The sequence below is a fragment of the Carassius carassius genome, chromosome 30 (assembly GCF_963082965.1).
Source record: "Carassius carassius chromosome 30, fCarCar2.1, whole genome shotgun sequence".
NCBI classification, from domain to species: domain Eukaryota; kingdom Metazoa; phylum Chordata; class Actinopteri; order Cypriniformes; family Cyprinidae; genus Carassius; species Carassius carassius.
Window position 1 is genome coordinate 19,372,457 of NC_081784.1, and position 18,248 is coordinate 19,390,704.

An 18,248-nucleotide genomic window follows, 5' to 3' on the forward strand; every position below is an offset into this window, starting at 1 on the left:
GTAGACAAGCAGTGAAGATTGACAAGCGCTAGCACCAATCAGCACACAATGGAGGGATTCGCTTCCATGCGCAGCCAATGGGCGTTTGGATACGGGGCGGGGCTTGATGTTACCACGGCACGGCCAAAGTCAATTATAAAGCGAATAACATGGTGCTGCTGAGTGCATGTTTACGTTAAGGGAGGATAACGGAAAGAGATCTAATAGCCTACGAATTTAAGAGTAAAACTCCTTTTATATAGACTAGTTTTTAAAATCCGCATTGTATTTTGGTATGTGATTGCCTAACTAATTTACTCATGTGCCACTTGTCCCAATGGAAAGGGGTTTTCAGTTTGGAAACGTGTGCACGTCTTTGCTGCTGCTGCTTGTTTTAGGAACGTTAACGGTTACTTTACAAAGTCAGTCTCTCGCAGAGAGAGAACTCAAAGTGGCTCCGACGCCAAACACCGACACGGCGGAACATGCTGCCGTTATGGAGCGACCACTGGACAGCGGAGGAGCCCCTGGGGTCGGAGAAGTGACCGTGGAGGACGTCGAGTACGGCTCGACCGGGGAGAGCGAAGAGCCTTCTGGAAACAGCGACGCAAACTTCTACAAGCAGCGGAGGTAGGCAGTTTCCACCGATTCATAGCATAAAGTTTTCCGCTTGTCTGGGTGTGATACGTTTAGTTTGTCGCATTGCTTTTGCTTGTGTTATACAACTTCAGTGAAGTTTGCGTTGGGCAGCTGAGCTGGAGCTCGTGACGTCGGATGTTTGCAGCAGTCGACCTCTCCCTGCTGGGCCAAGAATAGAGAATAAATATGTGCAAACATTTACACTAGCAAATTAAATCCGTATGACAGTTGCTTGCGATTCATTTTAGATCGACTTGACGCTGTCATTTATGAAATGGCTACATTTTGGCTGTTAGCAAAAATCTGACAGGTTGGGATTTTTCTCTGTTACTATGGCGATCCAGATGAATGACAGCAGCCTCAGAGGGAGAGCGGAAGGCTTTTGTCGCCCATCAGTGCGTTTATGAATTTAAAGAGCACCTTGTATATTCAGACTTCCTTATGTTATATAAACGGAACTGTTTTTCTGGAGTTTCAAACTTGTTTTACTGCTATCGCAGCCTGAGGCGGCTGTTTCTGTCTTGAGAACTGCTGCAGTTTTTTGAGTGTGGGCGTGCGATGCATGTCAGCCTGAGTGAGTCTGACTTAAGTATTGTTTGAAAACACATTTAAAGAGGTAACATTAAACGAGAGAAGTCTTTTGAACTGTTAACATTGAGAATGCAATTTTTTAGGTTTGGGAAATATTAATTCAGACAGTTCTTTTATTTATGCTACAGTTATTACAAAGGAAGCCGGTGTCCATCAGTCGACTGCGGTCTCTGGATGCTGCGCTGACGCACTTTAAACCGCTGCGCAGCGCGCCCAGACGCGCACTCCAACTTTCCGGATGTTTTGTTTTTGTTCGTTACGGGAATTATTCATTCTGCTCTGCTGACAGTGATATCAGTGTGTTTTATAGCATCCGAGCCTTTTTCCCAATCTTAGAGAGAACCAGTTGTGTCAAATAGGAGGGAGGAGGTCGGGGGCTCTTCCTTAAAACTAATTGAAACTTAAAAAAAAATTAACCCAGCATTTTGATTAAGAACTTTAGTGCTTTAAGGTGAATGTTTTTTTTTTATCCCCGTCCCTGACTGTAATAATTGTCAAGTTTTTCCTTGTTTTGGGTGGAGATATTGGTTCTACAAATATGTCACAGGACCTGATAATAACATTTGAGAACACCTGATCTACCCACTGCAGTAAAAAATTTGTCACACCTTGCCTTATTGTCAACACGCAGTGTCACATGGATGTGTGGCGTACCCATTCATGGAGGATTTTCCCAAACAAGCACAAGTTGGCATGACCAGAGTCCGGTCCTGATAATTACTGACTCCGGCTTTAGGAAAAAAGGGCAAATAGGAAAGCAACAACACATTTAGGGTGCCTAGAACAGACTGCATGCCAAAGATGGAAAATAACACTAGAAGGAGCAGAAAACCCTCCCTTGAGTTACAGCGAGAAATCTTAGGGTGGATACGGTTTGCCAGTGCTGAAGATTTTTTTGAAAACCTTTAAAGGCGAAAGATTAACAGTTCTGTTACTGAGAACTGCTATATATAGATTTGAATCAGATTTATGTTGTCACTTTCAGGAAGTGTTGAAGCAGACACATTTTGACACCTAATTAAGAAACATTTTATTGATGAATTAAATACGTTTGTGCTAATATTATATTATATTGTTATTATTTTTAAATAAATATTATAATATAATTATGGTATTATATATCATTTTTAAGGGCAGGACTTTAGACCAAAAAAAGGCATTTCAGTCATACTGCCATATTAGTATTAATTATAAATGAGAATTGTTAACAGTATTACTAATGTCCACACAGCTGAGCTGACAGATTTACCTGTTGTAGTTTGCTGAAGTTGTGCACGAAACGGACACTGCTTTTTGTACTTTTCACGTCTCTGTCATTTTCAGTCTCTTTAATGCTGCCACAACTGGAGCTGCTTTTAGCTGCTGTTCGACAGAGATGAAGACTTTTCCTCTAAAAATTTGATGCACATGGTCTCAGTTTATGTTACAAAACATATTATCGCAAATCAAGCAGGAAAAAAGTTATTAAATGCAAATTTTTAGATCATAACATATAAGTGAATGTAGTCGCCACTGGCAAACTCAGCAGAATATCACTCACAAATTAATATATTGGGTCACAAATGAGACCATTTTAGGTGCACTCTGGAGCCCTGAGGGAAAGTTAACTTAAAAATAAAAATGAAGTCATCGTGTACTCCTTTTCATGTCGTTCCAAACCTGACCACTTTCATTCTTCTGTGGAACACAGAAAGTGAAGCCTAACATTCTTCAAAACATCTTATTTTGTTTTTGGGATTGACAACTGCATTTACTTACAGGTGTGAGTCTTGAAATGTCCTGTTCACGCAGCAACTTACAGTAGCCAGGATATCCGCATGGTCTTAAAAAGTTTTAGATGTTGATAAATCAATTTAGAGAAAATTAAAGCCCTTAAAAAACATTAAAGTCTTAAATGCCATTTTCCAAGGTATCACATTTAGTATAATCTTTTCATTATGTGTGTTTGTCCGAATAGTGGGGTTCTGTGTAGTTTATTTATAGACATCATCTGTTACGCCGCTCAATGAGTGTATGCACCGCTGTGTGATAGCACTTGATTCCACTCTCGCTGAATTTCTGACCATTACCATCTGCTCTCACAATTTGTGTGTCCGCTCCCCCAAACGTTGTATATAATTTTTCATGCATCAGGATGTCACTGTCAATATGTCTGGTATTTAAATTGCTTTTTAAGTTTAAGTCGCAGTTCACTTTCATCACGATTGTACGCGCGCACTGTGTAAGGGAGCACATCTTACGTAATATATTTCTCAATGGGCTCAGGATCTGTTGAGGAGTGAAACTGGGCTGCGATGTTGCCATGGTTTGATTATTCCCTGGTTTGAAATATTGCATAAATTTCATTTGACTGAAATGCTTGGACTCAAACATTTAGCACTCTACCTGTAGTAAAACTGTGCTAAATGTTTTGTGAAGTAGGGCCACTAGTAGGAAGCATTTGAGCTGTGTTTATGGTCAATGTGCATAACAATGACTGTAAAATGTATTTTAGGGATGGCAATTACGTATTTTGATATTTGGGACATGGTCATTGCGCTACTTTGGGCTGTTTTTTTTCTGGCACAGGATTCGCAATTAAAAGTATGTAATATTTGTGATCATTATTTAACCTTCCATGATCCTTCAGACTTGATCAGGTGCAGTGCTGACCCTGTGTCTCAAGTCTCCATCAAATCAAGCACTCCTTATCAATACAACATAATTCAGAAGGGTGGGAATTAAGCACGAGACAATTAACTCAGTGACTAACCAATGCAACCCAAGAAACAAAAATTAGACCAATAAACAAAACAACTGGAAAAACTTAATGAAGAGGGATAATAAAGCTCTCTTGAGTTAACAGGACAATGAATTCACACGGTATATGCATCTTATAGTTAGTGTATATATTAAATGTAAGTTAAAGTGTCGCCAATGTAACCCGTTAAAACTTGAAGTGGCGATGAGGTCTTAAAATGTATGGTAAGAGTCTTAAAAAGGTCTTAAGTAGTGGTCGACCAATACTGTTTTATTTGACAGCCGATGCCGATATCTTGGAAAGTGGGGGGGGGGGGATAGCCAATATAAAGCCGATATAATTTTTACATTTTAATTAATATTTAAGAAGTTTTAATTAATTTGACAATGGATTAAAATTTAAATGTGTAAAATAAACAGACCTATACTTTGGATGATAAAGTATTTTTAACAAATAAATATTTAATAAAAAATAAACACCATAACCAACAGGGCACTCAGTGTTCTGGGAGGTTTGTGTGCATTTAGGAATCATATTTTTCAAATAAAGCCAGGGTAACACTCATTTTAAATACAGCACACAGTGAAAATTACATGAATATGACAGTGGGCAAATGCATAAAGCGCAGCATAATTTGAAATCATGAGTTTCAAGTTTAAAGCAGTCAATTAACACGGACCAACCGTCACACAGAGAACACGCAATCATGCTGGATAAAAATGCACACATCACAAGACCTCACAGCTAGATTCAACTAAGTTTGCAAGGTTTGTGGTATTAAATGTTCATTAGTCTTTCAAAGATTTGTTTAAATGAAATAAATGCGTATTTGCTCAATGCTGACAGCAAAGTATTATAATGTTTGCCTATTACTAATAATATAAAAGCAATTGTTATAATACTTTTTGAATACATTAATTCATTTGTTGAACAGTTCTATCTGATTATTAGACCAACTTCTATCTGTATTTAAACAGAACTGTTTACAACGACAGTAAACAAGAGTGAGACGTGAGCACTGTTTGTTCTAGTGTTGTCAAAATAAAAGTCCCACCTTGAGCACATTGGCCAACCAGAAAAACTTATTGGCAGATGCCAATTATTTGCGAAATGCCAAATATCGACCGATATATCGGCCTTGCCTATATATCCATTGACCACTACTTAAACTGACAGGAGCGGTTTCCGGTGGAGACTCGATCTAAAACTTTCAGATGAGACACAGCTCATTTCTCCATCACTGCAAGTTACTGAAACCACACATGAAAACACATGTTTGTGCAGCAGAGCATCTCTCTTGGACTATGAGGTGACTGACAACTAGTTGTCCAGTCCTGTTCCATTCACACAGCGCAAGTTTTTCGAGAATGCTGTTGTGAGTCCTGGAAATTTAAGGGTGTGAGTTCGCTTACAGAATGCGGTTGTCACACCTGAAAAATAACCATTTTGTGTGTGAACGTAACTGTAATAAGGACTCAAATTAAATACAGGTCTGACAACCACATTCTGCTGATGTGTGAACGTGGCCAAAAGGCCAGAAAACACCAAGCCGACTTCAAAGAACTAGCAGCGATGAAAGCCGTCAGTGTTGTCCCCTCATGTCGGCAGTGTCAGACCAAAAAGCTGTGCTCGAACACAGCACACAGACTACAGCCAATGGCAAATTACTGTGTGTTCTGCGCATGCGTGAGAGGAATTAACTGTCTATATCAGCAGCTATCAATAGTATATATTCATATTTCCAAAGGAGAAACCGTAACAAAGATATAAAAGATAAACACAGATACATGAAATGTAAAAAAAATCAGTGCTTGCTTACCATTTTGAATATCCGTGATGTTGATAACTTTAATAATTTTAAGCAGCTCATGTTGTTATGAAAATATTCACATATTAGAATAATTGGAAAAGATCACATAACATTTAAACAGCCTTCTGTCTGTACCACCTTCATTAGGTCAACGGCTGACCATCAGCTTGGTGTCTTCCGGCCTTTAGTAACTAAACAGTTTTTGTGACCTTACTTCCATGGTATGGAAGAAACAAATTCTCAAAATATCTCTTATGTTCCACAGAAGTCTCAATAACTTTAATTTGTGACTAAACTATCCCTTTTTATTAAAAGCTCAAAAGACAAAATTCTGAATGAATGAGACCTGCACTTGCTCTGGCATTGGTGATGGATATGTAGCAGCAGTAAATTGCACACCTGAATGCCTCTTGTGTTAAGTCACCTAATTACATATTTACAGCCTAATGAAGGGATGATTTATATCATTTGCAGGTTATAGAGGAAATGGCTAAAAATAACATGCATGCTTCTTGCAACTCTTCACCAACCACACATTTTGTTTAACCTAGAAACAGGGGAAAAAAATTAGTTGGGGTTCACCTTCACATACACTGTTGCAAATGATCAGTGCAATGATGCTTTATCTGAATGTATGAATAGCCTGCTAGAAAATGCAATTTTAAAAGCAACTTCAGCGATTGTGCTTTTAATGTGAAGTTCCTGGGATTTGGTCTTGACAGTAGTCATATATCATTGGAAGGAGGGGCTGGTCTTTGTTTCTGGTGGCATAGTTATATGTGTCATGCACACTCGAGGGAATACTGTGTAGTGTGTTTAACACTGCAGTGGTTCGGTATCTCTACTGGGTGAGAGTAGCAGCTGCCTTCACACCTGCTACCAAGATAAAACACTCACTCGCACCTCTCCATGTTTACCCCATGATCCTCAATATCAAACCATCTCATGCATTTATGTGCAGTCTTCAAGCAACCGTCAATCACATATGAATAAAAAAAACGAGTCTGGCTTTTATTGATAATGCATGAATGCAAGAACCAGACCTTTGAGCTCACTTCTCAGTAACACGGCGGTGATGATCAACACCCTCAGGCCTTCGCCGTGATATGGAACAGTTTTACTGGGGGGTGGTGTTCTCCTGGGACAGTTTTATGTGTTGCACAGCATGGTCGACTGGCAAATGGGAGTCTAACCCTGGAGAAATCTACTCACAACAAAAGCAAAGATTGTAGGGAGCACTTATGATAAAGATGCTCTCATCAACTTTTTTTCTGTTGTTCAGTTCATAAAGTCTAGTGATGGTGAACCCCCCCCCCCAAAAAAAAAACAAGAAACCTATTGTAAAGATAGATCTCTCAGATGAACCAACCAAACTAAGCAACCAACCAGGCACCAATTCCCAGGCTGCTGTTAGAGTAAAGACTAGGCAACACAATTGCTATTTGAATATACTGATAACAAAATTCAATTTTGGTACAATGTGTCCCTTTTTTAAATTGGTTTGGTGGTTCCATTGGTGAGCACAATTCAGGTATGGCCTATAGACTAATGTAGCTCAGCTTTGTCTCGGTGTGTGTATTTTTGGACTGCTGGTGATTCCTGAGGGACCTTTTGGAAGGAACACTTCGCTCGAGGTGCCCTCACTTACACACACACACACAAATACACACTCACGGTGATGCCGCTTCTTCACTGCCTGGTGCAAACTCTGCCAGACGTCTAGCTCCAACTGCCTACTGCTTAGCAACAGCCAATCGGAAGAGCTGAGCTGGCACACTTGTTGGCCAATTAGATGAATGGGAGGAAAAAGTGCTCAGAATTTGAGTTGGGAAAGGGAGAGAGAGAGAGAGAGAACAGGAGGGAAGGAAAGGGTAGAGTTTGTGCATGTTGTTGTTGTGAGCTTTTTTTGTCTGACTTGATGGTTAGATAACTAGCGAGAGACTGTCAGATCCATTTCATTTGATCTCGAGTGAAGTTCATCACTTTGTGATAAAGACTTCATCGTCTTGTAATCAGAACCAAACTTGGAATGTTTTAATGCAAACTTTTCCACTTCAGCTGACATGGGTGAACACTTTTGAAATATCTCACAGGCAGCTCAAACCATTAAAACAAGACCAGTTTAATGAACGGCAAGTTATTATAAGCAAATCGATTCGATGTTGTTACTCGTAGCCATGTGGCAAGACTCGCTCCGGTCTTGATTGATTTTTGCTCTGTTTATGGTTTGATTCCTTTAAGCTGTTTCTTTATTCATTGCAGAGGACACACCTTACTGCACTGCAGCAGTGGGTGGGAAGATGGGAGAGGTGTGGCAGAGAGAGAGAGATTGGGGAGACGAGAAGGGTTTCGAGACCCAAAACTGAAGGCACTAGGACCCTGTAATCAGGACCTCTGCTTTCCTGTAGTTTGGTTCCTCACTGCTTAGCAACAACAAATCAGCCACCTAGATGAAGGCCAGGCCTCGTCCAATAGGAAAAGAGCAGCACCATGTGACAGAGTTTTGATTTCTCTGCACCGCGCACGTTAGAGAGATAGAAACAGGAGGAAGATGATGAGAGTTAAAGAGGAAAGAAAAGAAACAGTGACTTGTACATAATGGAATTAGTTTGTGTGACACATGCCTTGCATGTTCTGTCTTTGTTTTGTTTTTGTTTTTTCTCCAAGTTTTCTCCAAGTGTGGTGGAGGAGTTGGTGTTTTAAAAAAAATTGAGTGTCAGAGCTTATTGAAAAATCTTACAGGTGTGCTTTACTGTTTAGTTTAGTTTTATCAAAATCAGCTAGAAATGCTTTTCTGTGAAGTTTCTGCACGATGGATCAAATATAGCAATGCCAATTGAGATGTCAGAAGCGCATATAGTTCTGCATGGTGATAGCAGCTTGGGCGTGTCAGAACGTGACATGGAGTCAGAGGACCGATTAAGGATACACACACACATACACACACACACACACACACAGACACAGAGTAAATGCTTTAATCAATACATGGAGAATAAACTGCATGATGAAGACCACCATAAATACAATGTAAGAATGAATGAAACTTATTTTTGAATGGGTTGCATTAGTCTAATAGTCATAGTTTATCCCAAAATTAGAATTTTGCCTTCATTTACTCCTTTATTAGCACACACATGGTCATGCAGTTAGTCACAGTTTTGTGGTCCACCACACAATCAACAAGTAAAGCACACACTGCACTTTTTCCTTGTGGTATGTGCATCTGAAGGATTGAATGTCCTGGTGAGTGTTTCTTCTTTCCGTAGTGATATATACAGTTATGGACATCATGTTTGTGTTTATGTTACGGTGCATCAAAAACAGGTGCGCTGCTCATCCATTGAACTGAAATGAAATAATACAGATCGCTTGACAGAGAGTGAAACTCTCAAGCACTCAAAGTGTTCAGCTAGTGAAAATATATCCATACTAATCTTGTTTTTAGCCTGGAACACGCCTTTCCTTCCTTCCTCCCTTCCTCTCTCACCTGAATATGACCATGGTAGCTAGGAAGGGGCTAAATTATAAACAAATATCAATATTATCTGGTTGTCTTCATGCTACAGGAGAAGTCAGTCTAAAAAGGAATAATGTCATCATTTGCTAATGTCATGCAAACTTGTCAGCTTTTTTTTTGCAGAGTACAAAAGGACATTAAACAGAGTGTCAGTGTTAATTTTTAAGTCAATAACTTGTATTTCAGTCTGTTCCTAATAAGGCGTTCCTAGTTTTTCCTCTTCCTAGTATGAGGCTCTACTTACTTGGTGTCTTCCAAACCAAGCAGCTTTATATTGGTCAGCTTCACATATTTTAAGGTCTTCAAACTTATATACAATGTATGACTGCACCCTTAGAAGACTCTATGGATGTTTCTTTTGGAACTTGACAAACTTATCAGTCCCTATTTATTCTCATTGTATGAAAAATAGCAGCTTGGACATTTTTTTTTAATGTAGGGGTTGGTAAAGAATGACAGGTTTTTAATTCCTGAGTGAATTGTTGCTTGAATGACATTGTTGTAGGCTTCATTGCTGTGTTATGTTTCTGCATGTTGTCCATTTTGAACAATCGTTTGCACAAAGTGCTACTATACTCTGTTAGCCTGTCATGGATTCTGTGGCTTCTCTACAGGGGTGTTCCTCCACAACTTGGCCACATGCTCCCCATGAAACTATTGTGCATGTGTGTGTTTTGCAGTGGTACTTGTTAACTCACACTTGGCTGATATGAGCTGCTGGCTGTGGCATGGTTACAGTGGGCTTTTTATGTTCATTGGCTGGTGTTTTGTAAAGGAGTGGTTTCTGATTGAAAGTGCAGAAACGTATCTAATCCCTGATTGGCTGAAGGAGGAGGAAAGCCTGCTGTGATTGGACCAAACCCCTCAGATACTCTAGTATTTTTTTTCCTTCCTCCATGCAGTCTGTTTACATTAGGTCTGAGTTGAGAATCTCTTGACTTCCTCAGAGAGAGAGAGAGAGAGAGAGAGAGAGAGAGAGCGAGAGAGAGAGAAGTGGGGATCACAAGTGTGTGGACACGCACTTACGGATCTGTTTGTGTGTAAAGTGCTTAGTGTGTTTAAACAGCATTAAAATAATGTTGAGAGAGGAAAAAGGGTGCGTGTCATTTCTGAGTTCAGGCACCGTTTTAAACATCTGTAAGATAAAGTAAACCTCCTTTCACAGTTTACATTCAGACATTTGTGTTCTTCATTAACGTTTTCTCATTATATACATTTTTAATTTCCTTGAAAATATTAGTGTATAATATTGACATTTACTGTAACGTTAAAATGATATGTAGTTTTTTATTCAACACTATTACTTTGCCCTGCTGATGGTCATAAATATACAAATAGACAAATACTACAGTAACAATGTAGAAAGTGAAGATATGCAAGTGCAGTAAAATCCAATTAAATGAAAGTGCAATAAAATAAGACAAAAGTCATTTAAATGTGAACAGATATTAAAATGACAAATGAAAGAAAAAGAAAACAATGTTGGATTACAAGAGTACGAGTTTAGTTTCAGTGTACTCCTAGAATATTACATTATCACAAAATTATTGAAATTCGTTCTATGCTCATTGACATTAATTACATCACATGGCACTTTTTATGCAGTTTAAGTTGTAATATAGTCTACACAATTGTTGTAATGTCAAACAAACAAACTGTTGACTTTCAATTTAGTTTTACAATTTGTCTCCAGTGTTTTTTCTTCTATTTTAAGTCCCTTGTTCTTCTTTTTATTTTTCCTGAGGTAAAACAGCCTGTGGAATACACTTACTCTTTGATCTCATCCAGAAAATGGGATTTGTTATTCTCTCTCTCTCTCTCTCTCTCTGTCTTTTTTTTTTCTTTCCCTCAATCACTCTTTTGTCTGGGTGGGACCTGTGTAGTGTCCCCATTCATTCTCAGAATGGCCACTGCTTAGCAACAACCAATAAGCCCTCATATTTTTGGAGGGGCCTGTCAGCCAATCAGGAGTGCTGTGCTATAGCATTTTCTGCTCTTCAATCCTATTGGAGAATGAGAAAATACGGTGTTGAACCAGAGCATTGAGATGAGCAGAACTGAAGTGTTCTTAAATTCTGACCTCAACAGTGTTGATGTCTGAAGGGATGTGATGTTAACTCTCTTAGACTTGATCAAAGCGACTCCTTCGCTCTTAGTCCTTCTCTCTACCCTGCAGGTGTGTGTCCATTAAAAAGTTCCCTGGCACTTTAGCCATGAAGTGTCCTCTGTAGACTTCAGTTCGTGTTAGCTTTTACTGCATACTAAAAAAGATCAAAAAGTTTGTGATAGTTTGGTGTGTGCACCGTTTAATCTCCCAGTTCTTTTGGCCAATTGTCGACATTATAGACATTTGAGTTTGTTTCAGTTTGGCCCTTGTCATAAATCCAAAATTATTACCAAAAGCTGCCTTCTTAACAGATAATAAACAGTTGCATACTTTCAATGATTTTACAACAACCTTGATTAGATTAAAAAAAATTGTAAAATTATTATTATTTTTTATTTAATTATTTTAACACCATTAAATTGTATTATGCTTATTTTGGCATTGTATTTGTTATGGGCCACCCTGCACATAAAATATTGACCGTGACATTGTAAGCACTTGTTTTTTATATGATTTCTTTTGACAAATATTTTGGTGTGGAAAGCTTCACTACCTACTTCAGAATCTAGGTATCCAAAATATATTATGTAATAGGGATGCACAACATATCGGCCACCATACCAGTATAGGCCGGTAAATGTTCATTTTAATGTTATCGTTATCATACAGATACAGATAATAAATTTTTGCTGATATATTAAATCTGATAGATAATGTATTATTTCCTGCAGAGACAATTCAGATTGCGCACTGTTTGCCATGATGGTTTTTAATCTCTTGAAATATTAATGGAATCACTTTGAAACGTTAAATACAGTGAAGTGCAATGTGCAGGGCAAGTCTGTCATGATATAATGAGAACATTACTGTTAAATATTGTCATGGAATCTTTGTGGGCCATGTTTCAGCGCCTTGTTATGGGAAGAGCGCATTCACAACGGAGCTGCACCTTCATGACCAGCACAGTTAACCCTCTGGAGTCTAAGGGTATTTTTGTGGCCTGTAGAAGTTTTGTCACGCCCTGACATTTGTGTTTTTTCAGTTGCTTATAAACATCTAAATGGCTAAAGTCTAATATCACTGTAATCAGCACAAACTGGGCTATAATAATGTGTGAGCAGCATGTATGTACATGATTGTGTTTTCAAAAAAACAATGTTTATGCGTGGTTAGTGAAAAACTAAAAATGTTAAAACACTTGAATAAGGCCATAAAACACGTTGAGAACATTGGTTCCCGAGACTTTTGAGAATTGGAGCTTTTTTCTTTCTAAATGATGTGAAAATCATCTTGTTTACTCACTCAAAGAAAACAATGTATTGATTTAAATTTTCTAAGACACTTTTTGTTTGTAAAAGTAATATGCGAGTAGGCGTCAACTATCATGAATATCATTGTGATTTACACCCGAGAAGACAAAGGCCTGCATAATGAGCCTTTAAGTCAGCTTGTGTCACTGAGCGGGAAGAGTTGCAAGAAAGAGTGTGAGGACAAAATAAATGTATATATTTTTATGTTTGTAGTTTATTTTGAATATATTTAATTATCCCACAAAATAATTTAATATTCACTTGCAAGTGTAGATAAACAGTTTATTAGAAACAATCAAAGCTGACTTTCAAAGCTGATTTTTTTGCATCATTACTCCAGTCACACAATCCTCCAGAAATCCTTTTAACAATCTGATTTTCTACCAAAAAACAAAACAAAAAAAAAACCTATTGTTGTTATTATTATCATTAATGTTGAAAAGAGCTGAGAATATTTTTTTCAGGTTTTTTTTGGGGATAAATTGCAAGAACAGCATTGTTTGATACATTTGTTACATTTATATTATTTACATCAAGCTTTTGAATGGTAGGCTATAGTGTATATTGTTATTGAAACTTCATAATGTTTCACTTGATTATACACTTAATCAGGAATTATAGTTTGGAAAAAGTCTAACTAGTAAAATGTTTACATGTTATGTGAAAACTAGTACAAGTACTGTATATACATAAATAAAAAAAGACTTACTCATGTTTATGATCTCTGCTGAATAAAGCACTTCATTCTTTTTTTTCTGAGGAAATCCAAAACGCAAATCCTGAGGTAATTACCATCACATCTTTTTGGGGTGAATAATGTCTTACTCCTCACAGCGTGAAGCAAACAGTAAAATAAAAAAATTTGAAGAACAGTTTTGCTGCTTTGTTTTTCTGTTGTATGGGCGTATTCAAGCCGCGCGCTTCAGTGAAACATTAGAATCTCAAAATGGCGTTCAGCGTGTGGGCGTGGTCGCATTAGATAAAATAAGATATAGGGAGACCTGAAAAACGGACATAGCATTGTTTTCATATGGATTACTTTATCACAGAATATTTGTTTTCGGTGGCACTTGTTTAGTTTAAAAGTAGACATGTCAATATTCTATAGATATCTCTCTCATGTCTCTTTGTTGAGTATTCACTGAGTTACAGTTCATTTTAATGACGCGTTTCTAAATGAAGATCACCGCAGACCAAGGCTGCAGACAGCACACCTTGTTTGTTATCTTTATTTTATAAATGCACAAAGTTTTGTTGTTATCATGTCTGTATACAAATAAAAGTAAACCCTTTACAGGTTTGATTGATGTATTGCTCTTATCTGTACGATCAAAACTGAAAGTGTAATTTAAGTTCTTTTAGGGGTTATCAAGAGAAAATGACTCCTAACGCGTATACGCGTGAATCGAACCCAATTAAGCTCGCTTGTGCATTTGCAGCCTTTTGTGCAACCGTACGTTGTGATATTGTGTTTATTTCATGCATATAGGTCTGTATGCATCACATGTAGAATGTGTTTGGTTAAAGGGTTAGTTCAGCCTTGAAAATGTATGAACGGTATACTGTCCATGCCCAGAAAGCTAATAAAACCTCATCAAAGTAGTCCATGTGACATCAGAGGGTCAGTTAGAATTTGTTGAAGCATCGAAAATACATTTTGGTCCAAAAATAACACAAATTATGCCTTTATTCAGCATTGTTTTCTCTTCCGGGTCTGTTGTGAGCGCGACTGCTGTGACTGTTGAGAAGACGATGCTGAATAAAGTCGTAATTTAAAATATCTTAAACTGTGTTCCGAAGATGAACGGAGGTTTTACGGGTTTGGAACAACATGAGGGTGAGTCATTAGTGACATAATTTTCATTTTTGGCTGAACTAACCCTTTAAACTAATAGAGTGCTTCAGTTTACTTCTGATCATCTTAGCTCAGCGCACGCAGTTCAAACAGCAGAGCACAACATTATAACTAGGACAATCATATATATGAAATTATAATGAGAACACTTATAATAAAATGTTGTGAATTCTTTGGTTTAATTTGTCATGTTTCAGCATGTTGTTGCAGGAAGAGCATCCACAACAAAAGTTTTATTCTGGTTAGCACTTAACTAACTTAGTTCACTTGTACATTTGCGTTTTTTTTTTTTTTTACATAAGTTGTTATATTATGTTTATGTTGTATAAAATTCTGATTAATCTCGTATCGGATTAATCTAATATTATGCTTTTCCTTGAGTTAAATAAGCTGCCAACAAAGCACTTCAGTTTACCGGTGTTCATTCAGCTCTTCAGCTTCAGCGCACACAGTGCGAACAGCAGTGCACAACATTAATACCTAGTTTAACTGGGAATGTCATATGCATAACATTATAAAGAGATTATTACCCCAATAAAAGTTGTGAATACTTTGGGTTTATTTGCCGTGTTTAAGCGCATTGTTACGGGAAGAAGATCAAGATCACTTTTGCATTTGCGTCATTTTAAGCATTTATAAGTCATATTATTTTTATGTTGTATAAATATGATCCTCATATAGAATAATTAACCCATCACTAACAAAGCGCTTCAGTTTACTGGTGTTCATTCAGCTCTTCAGTAACTGCACACACAGCTTAAACAGAAATGCTTATAGTTGAAACAATGGTATTAAGATATTTATTTTTCAAAATCATTGATATATTGTTAATAATAACGATCTTATTTTCATCAACAATATGGTTTCATTAAAATAATTTCATCGTTGGTGCAAAGTCTATTCCGTTTATAAATGGCACATGATTTTGTATTTTTTTGCACATAAGTAATGTTGTCTAGGGACTTGTTTGCATTATTTTATTTATTTATAAGGCTGCTTTATGTTTGATTTATGCTGAAGTGTTAAATGGCTTTAATGGTGAGACTTTTTTTTTGTAATCAGGCTCTAAGAAATTCTAAAAAAAATTTGGATTTAGATTTATCGGCCAACATATCGGTTATCGGCTTTCACATATAAAGAATTATCGGTATAGGCCAAAATTTTTCTATCGGTGCATCCCTGTAATGTAATCACTCATTAAAAACACTAATAATTTAATAACACCGTTAAATGTCATTTTCAGCAAATTTTAGAAGGATCACATTATGTACAAGTATTTTAGTTTCTTTTTTTTTTCTGGCAAAATAGTGTTTAGTCTATTTTGGTCATGTATTGTTATTGGTCATACAATGTATATTGGCTATAATTCATATACATTCCATGTCTCAGGCAAACAAATGTCCAGTGCGCAGTATAGAGTGATGGAAACCCTAGTCACTGTTTGTGAACCTGTGTATTTAATGTGTCTGACAGGGTTCTGGTGGTCATCAGCACACTCGATGGGAGAATCGCCGCTCTGGATCCTCTGAACCAGGGACGCAAGCAGTGGGACCTGGATGTGGGCTCAGGCTCTCTAGTGTCCTCTAGCCTCAGCAAACCAGAGGTACTGAACACAGATTCTCACAACCTTTAAAACACACAAGCTAACAAATATCATTTTATATTTATATATTTTTTTTGGTTAGAAGTGTTAAACACTTTCTTGTAGTATTTTGTATTGTGATGCAACATAAGGTTTTCTCTCACTGCACATGTTTGTCTGTTGTTCATAAGAATTTGAGTAAGTATGTACCTGTGTGTGGGAAAAGGTGATGTTTGTTTGAACCTCTATACCCCAAAAGAGAATGAGACATTACCCAGAGGAAATTGGATCTGAAACAAGTTGCATACACACACACACACACACACACACACAGATCATAGACTCTTACTCTCTAGAGACAGAAGACTAGCCTGGAGGAAGAGCGTTTGGCAGAGAAGCACTTATGCACCTGTGCGCATGCATACATTTACACAAACACACTGAGAAAATATTGGCTCTGCACTAACAGGCTTATAATTAGATTTTTGTACATTGTTACAGAAGTGTTTGATCAAAGCTAAGAATTAGTGTTGTCTAAGGATGTCATGATCTGTTTGAACTTTTTCTCCTTTTCTTACTCTATATGTGTGTGTGTGTATATATTGCTTAATGAGCATGTGTGCGAGTGATTGTGTTGACCCCTGTCTGGTTTGGCGGTAACCTGAAATGCCTTGCTGCTGTGGGAGCAGCCTCTCAATTGGCTAGAATCTTCCTCTGCCCTCCCTTTTTACCTCTGGGTGCCTAGCAACCAGCCATTCCAATTGGCTCAGCTGGTGCCTTGCAAGGCATTCTGCTCAGTGATTAGAGCAGTCTGCCCCCTTTTGATTGGCCCTCACCACGGCTCCAGTAGAAAGCAGTCACCTATAGCATGTCTTAACAGTAGGAGAGAGGCCAGCAGTAAACAACATTGTCTGCAGAAACTCCCTGTCCCAACAAGAGGGGGAGGTGGGATGGAGAGAAATAAAGTGAAAGATGAGAGGAATGAGGAAAAGAGGGGTGGGGGGTGGAGAGGGATGCCACTGACATTGTGATGTGAGTCATGCTGAGAGGATTGAAGAATGAGGTAATGCCTTATGTGTGGGATGATGTCATCCATAAGAATGCTGACCCCCCACCAAACAAACAAATAAACCCCCTCTCATCTATTAGTCTACAGAGTGAATTAAGGCACATTAATCCAATGATCTGAAAATCTGCTATATCTGCACACTATTCAGTGCACAAGGACTTTTGTTTGATTGGATTGTTCACCTAAAAGATTCGTTCAAAAAGAACAATTCATTCACGAACATAACATCACTAAATGACCGCAAACCTTTTCAGCCACTCCAGAAACGCAACCTGGTGAAAACTATCTGCATGGATTTTTGCAGATCATTCTGGTAATCAACTATCGCTGCCGATTAATTGGCAAAACCAATACATCAGTCGACCTCTTGTTTATGTTACAGTGTCCTTGTTACAGCATAACATTTTAAAGGGATATTTCACCCAAAAACGAAAATTAGATGTTTATCTGCTTACCCCCAGAGCATCAACGATGTAGGTGACTTTGTTTCTTCAGTAGAACACAGATTATGATTTTTAGCATCAGTCGTTGCAGTCTCTCAGTCGTACAATGCATGGCAATTGGTAACTGAATCTATAAGAGTAAAATACAACATGCACAGACAAATCCATATTAAACCCTGGGCTTGTGATGATACATTGATATGTGAAGACTGAACAGTCTGTGCAAGAAACTGAACAGTATTTATATAGTGTTTTTTTTTTTTTTTTTTACACCTCATTTTTGGGCGAACTATCCCTATAAGTACAGAGTAATCTTAATTAACTGCATGTACTTACTATATGCATAGGTTTAGGAGGATGAGGGTTTGGTTTAGGGTAAGTTGCATCTAATTATGCATAAGTTATTGTTGTAGTAAATGCATGTAAAGTGTAACAATGAAATGATGAAAATAACATATTTCTGTAAATTATATTTAGAAGCATGTTTAACATTAAGATATTTAGCATTTTGACATTTTTTAAAAACTGAATCATTTTATGATGCAATGATTTTTGTAATTTAAATAAGTATAAATTATAGGCAATACACAATAAACACAATTT

At 37.6% G+C, this 18,248-nt stretch overlaps 1 protein-coding gene across 2 annotated transcripts in view; it reads left to right on the plus strand.

Moving 5' to 3' along the window:
* Positions 1-95: 95 nt before the first annotated feature.
* Positions 96-18,248, plus strand: part of LOC132110835 (eukaryotic translation initiation factor 2-alpha kinase 3-like) — a 29,492-nt gene continuing 11,339 nt past the window's right edge. The window contains exons 1-2 of one of the 2 annotated variants that reach the window (XM_059517842.1): positions 96-609; positions 16,025-16,154. In XM_059517842.1, coding sequence (XP_059373825.1) covers positions 317-609; positions 16,025-16,154 — 423 coding nt within the window. In that variant the 5' untranslated portion in view covers positions 96-316. The remainder of the gene's footprint in view (positions 610-16,024; positions 16,155-18,248) is intronic. The other variant, XM_059517841.1, reaches the window with a different exon arrangement.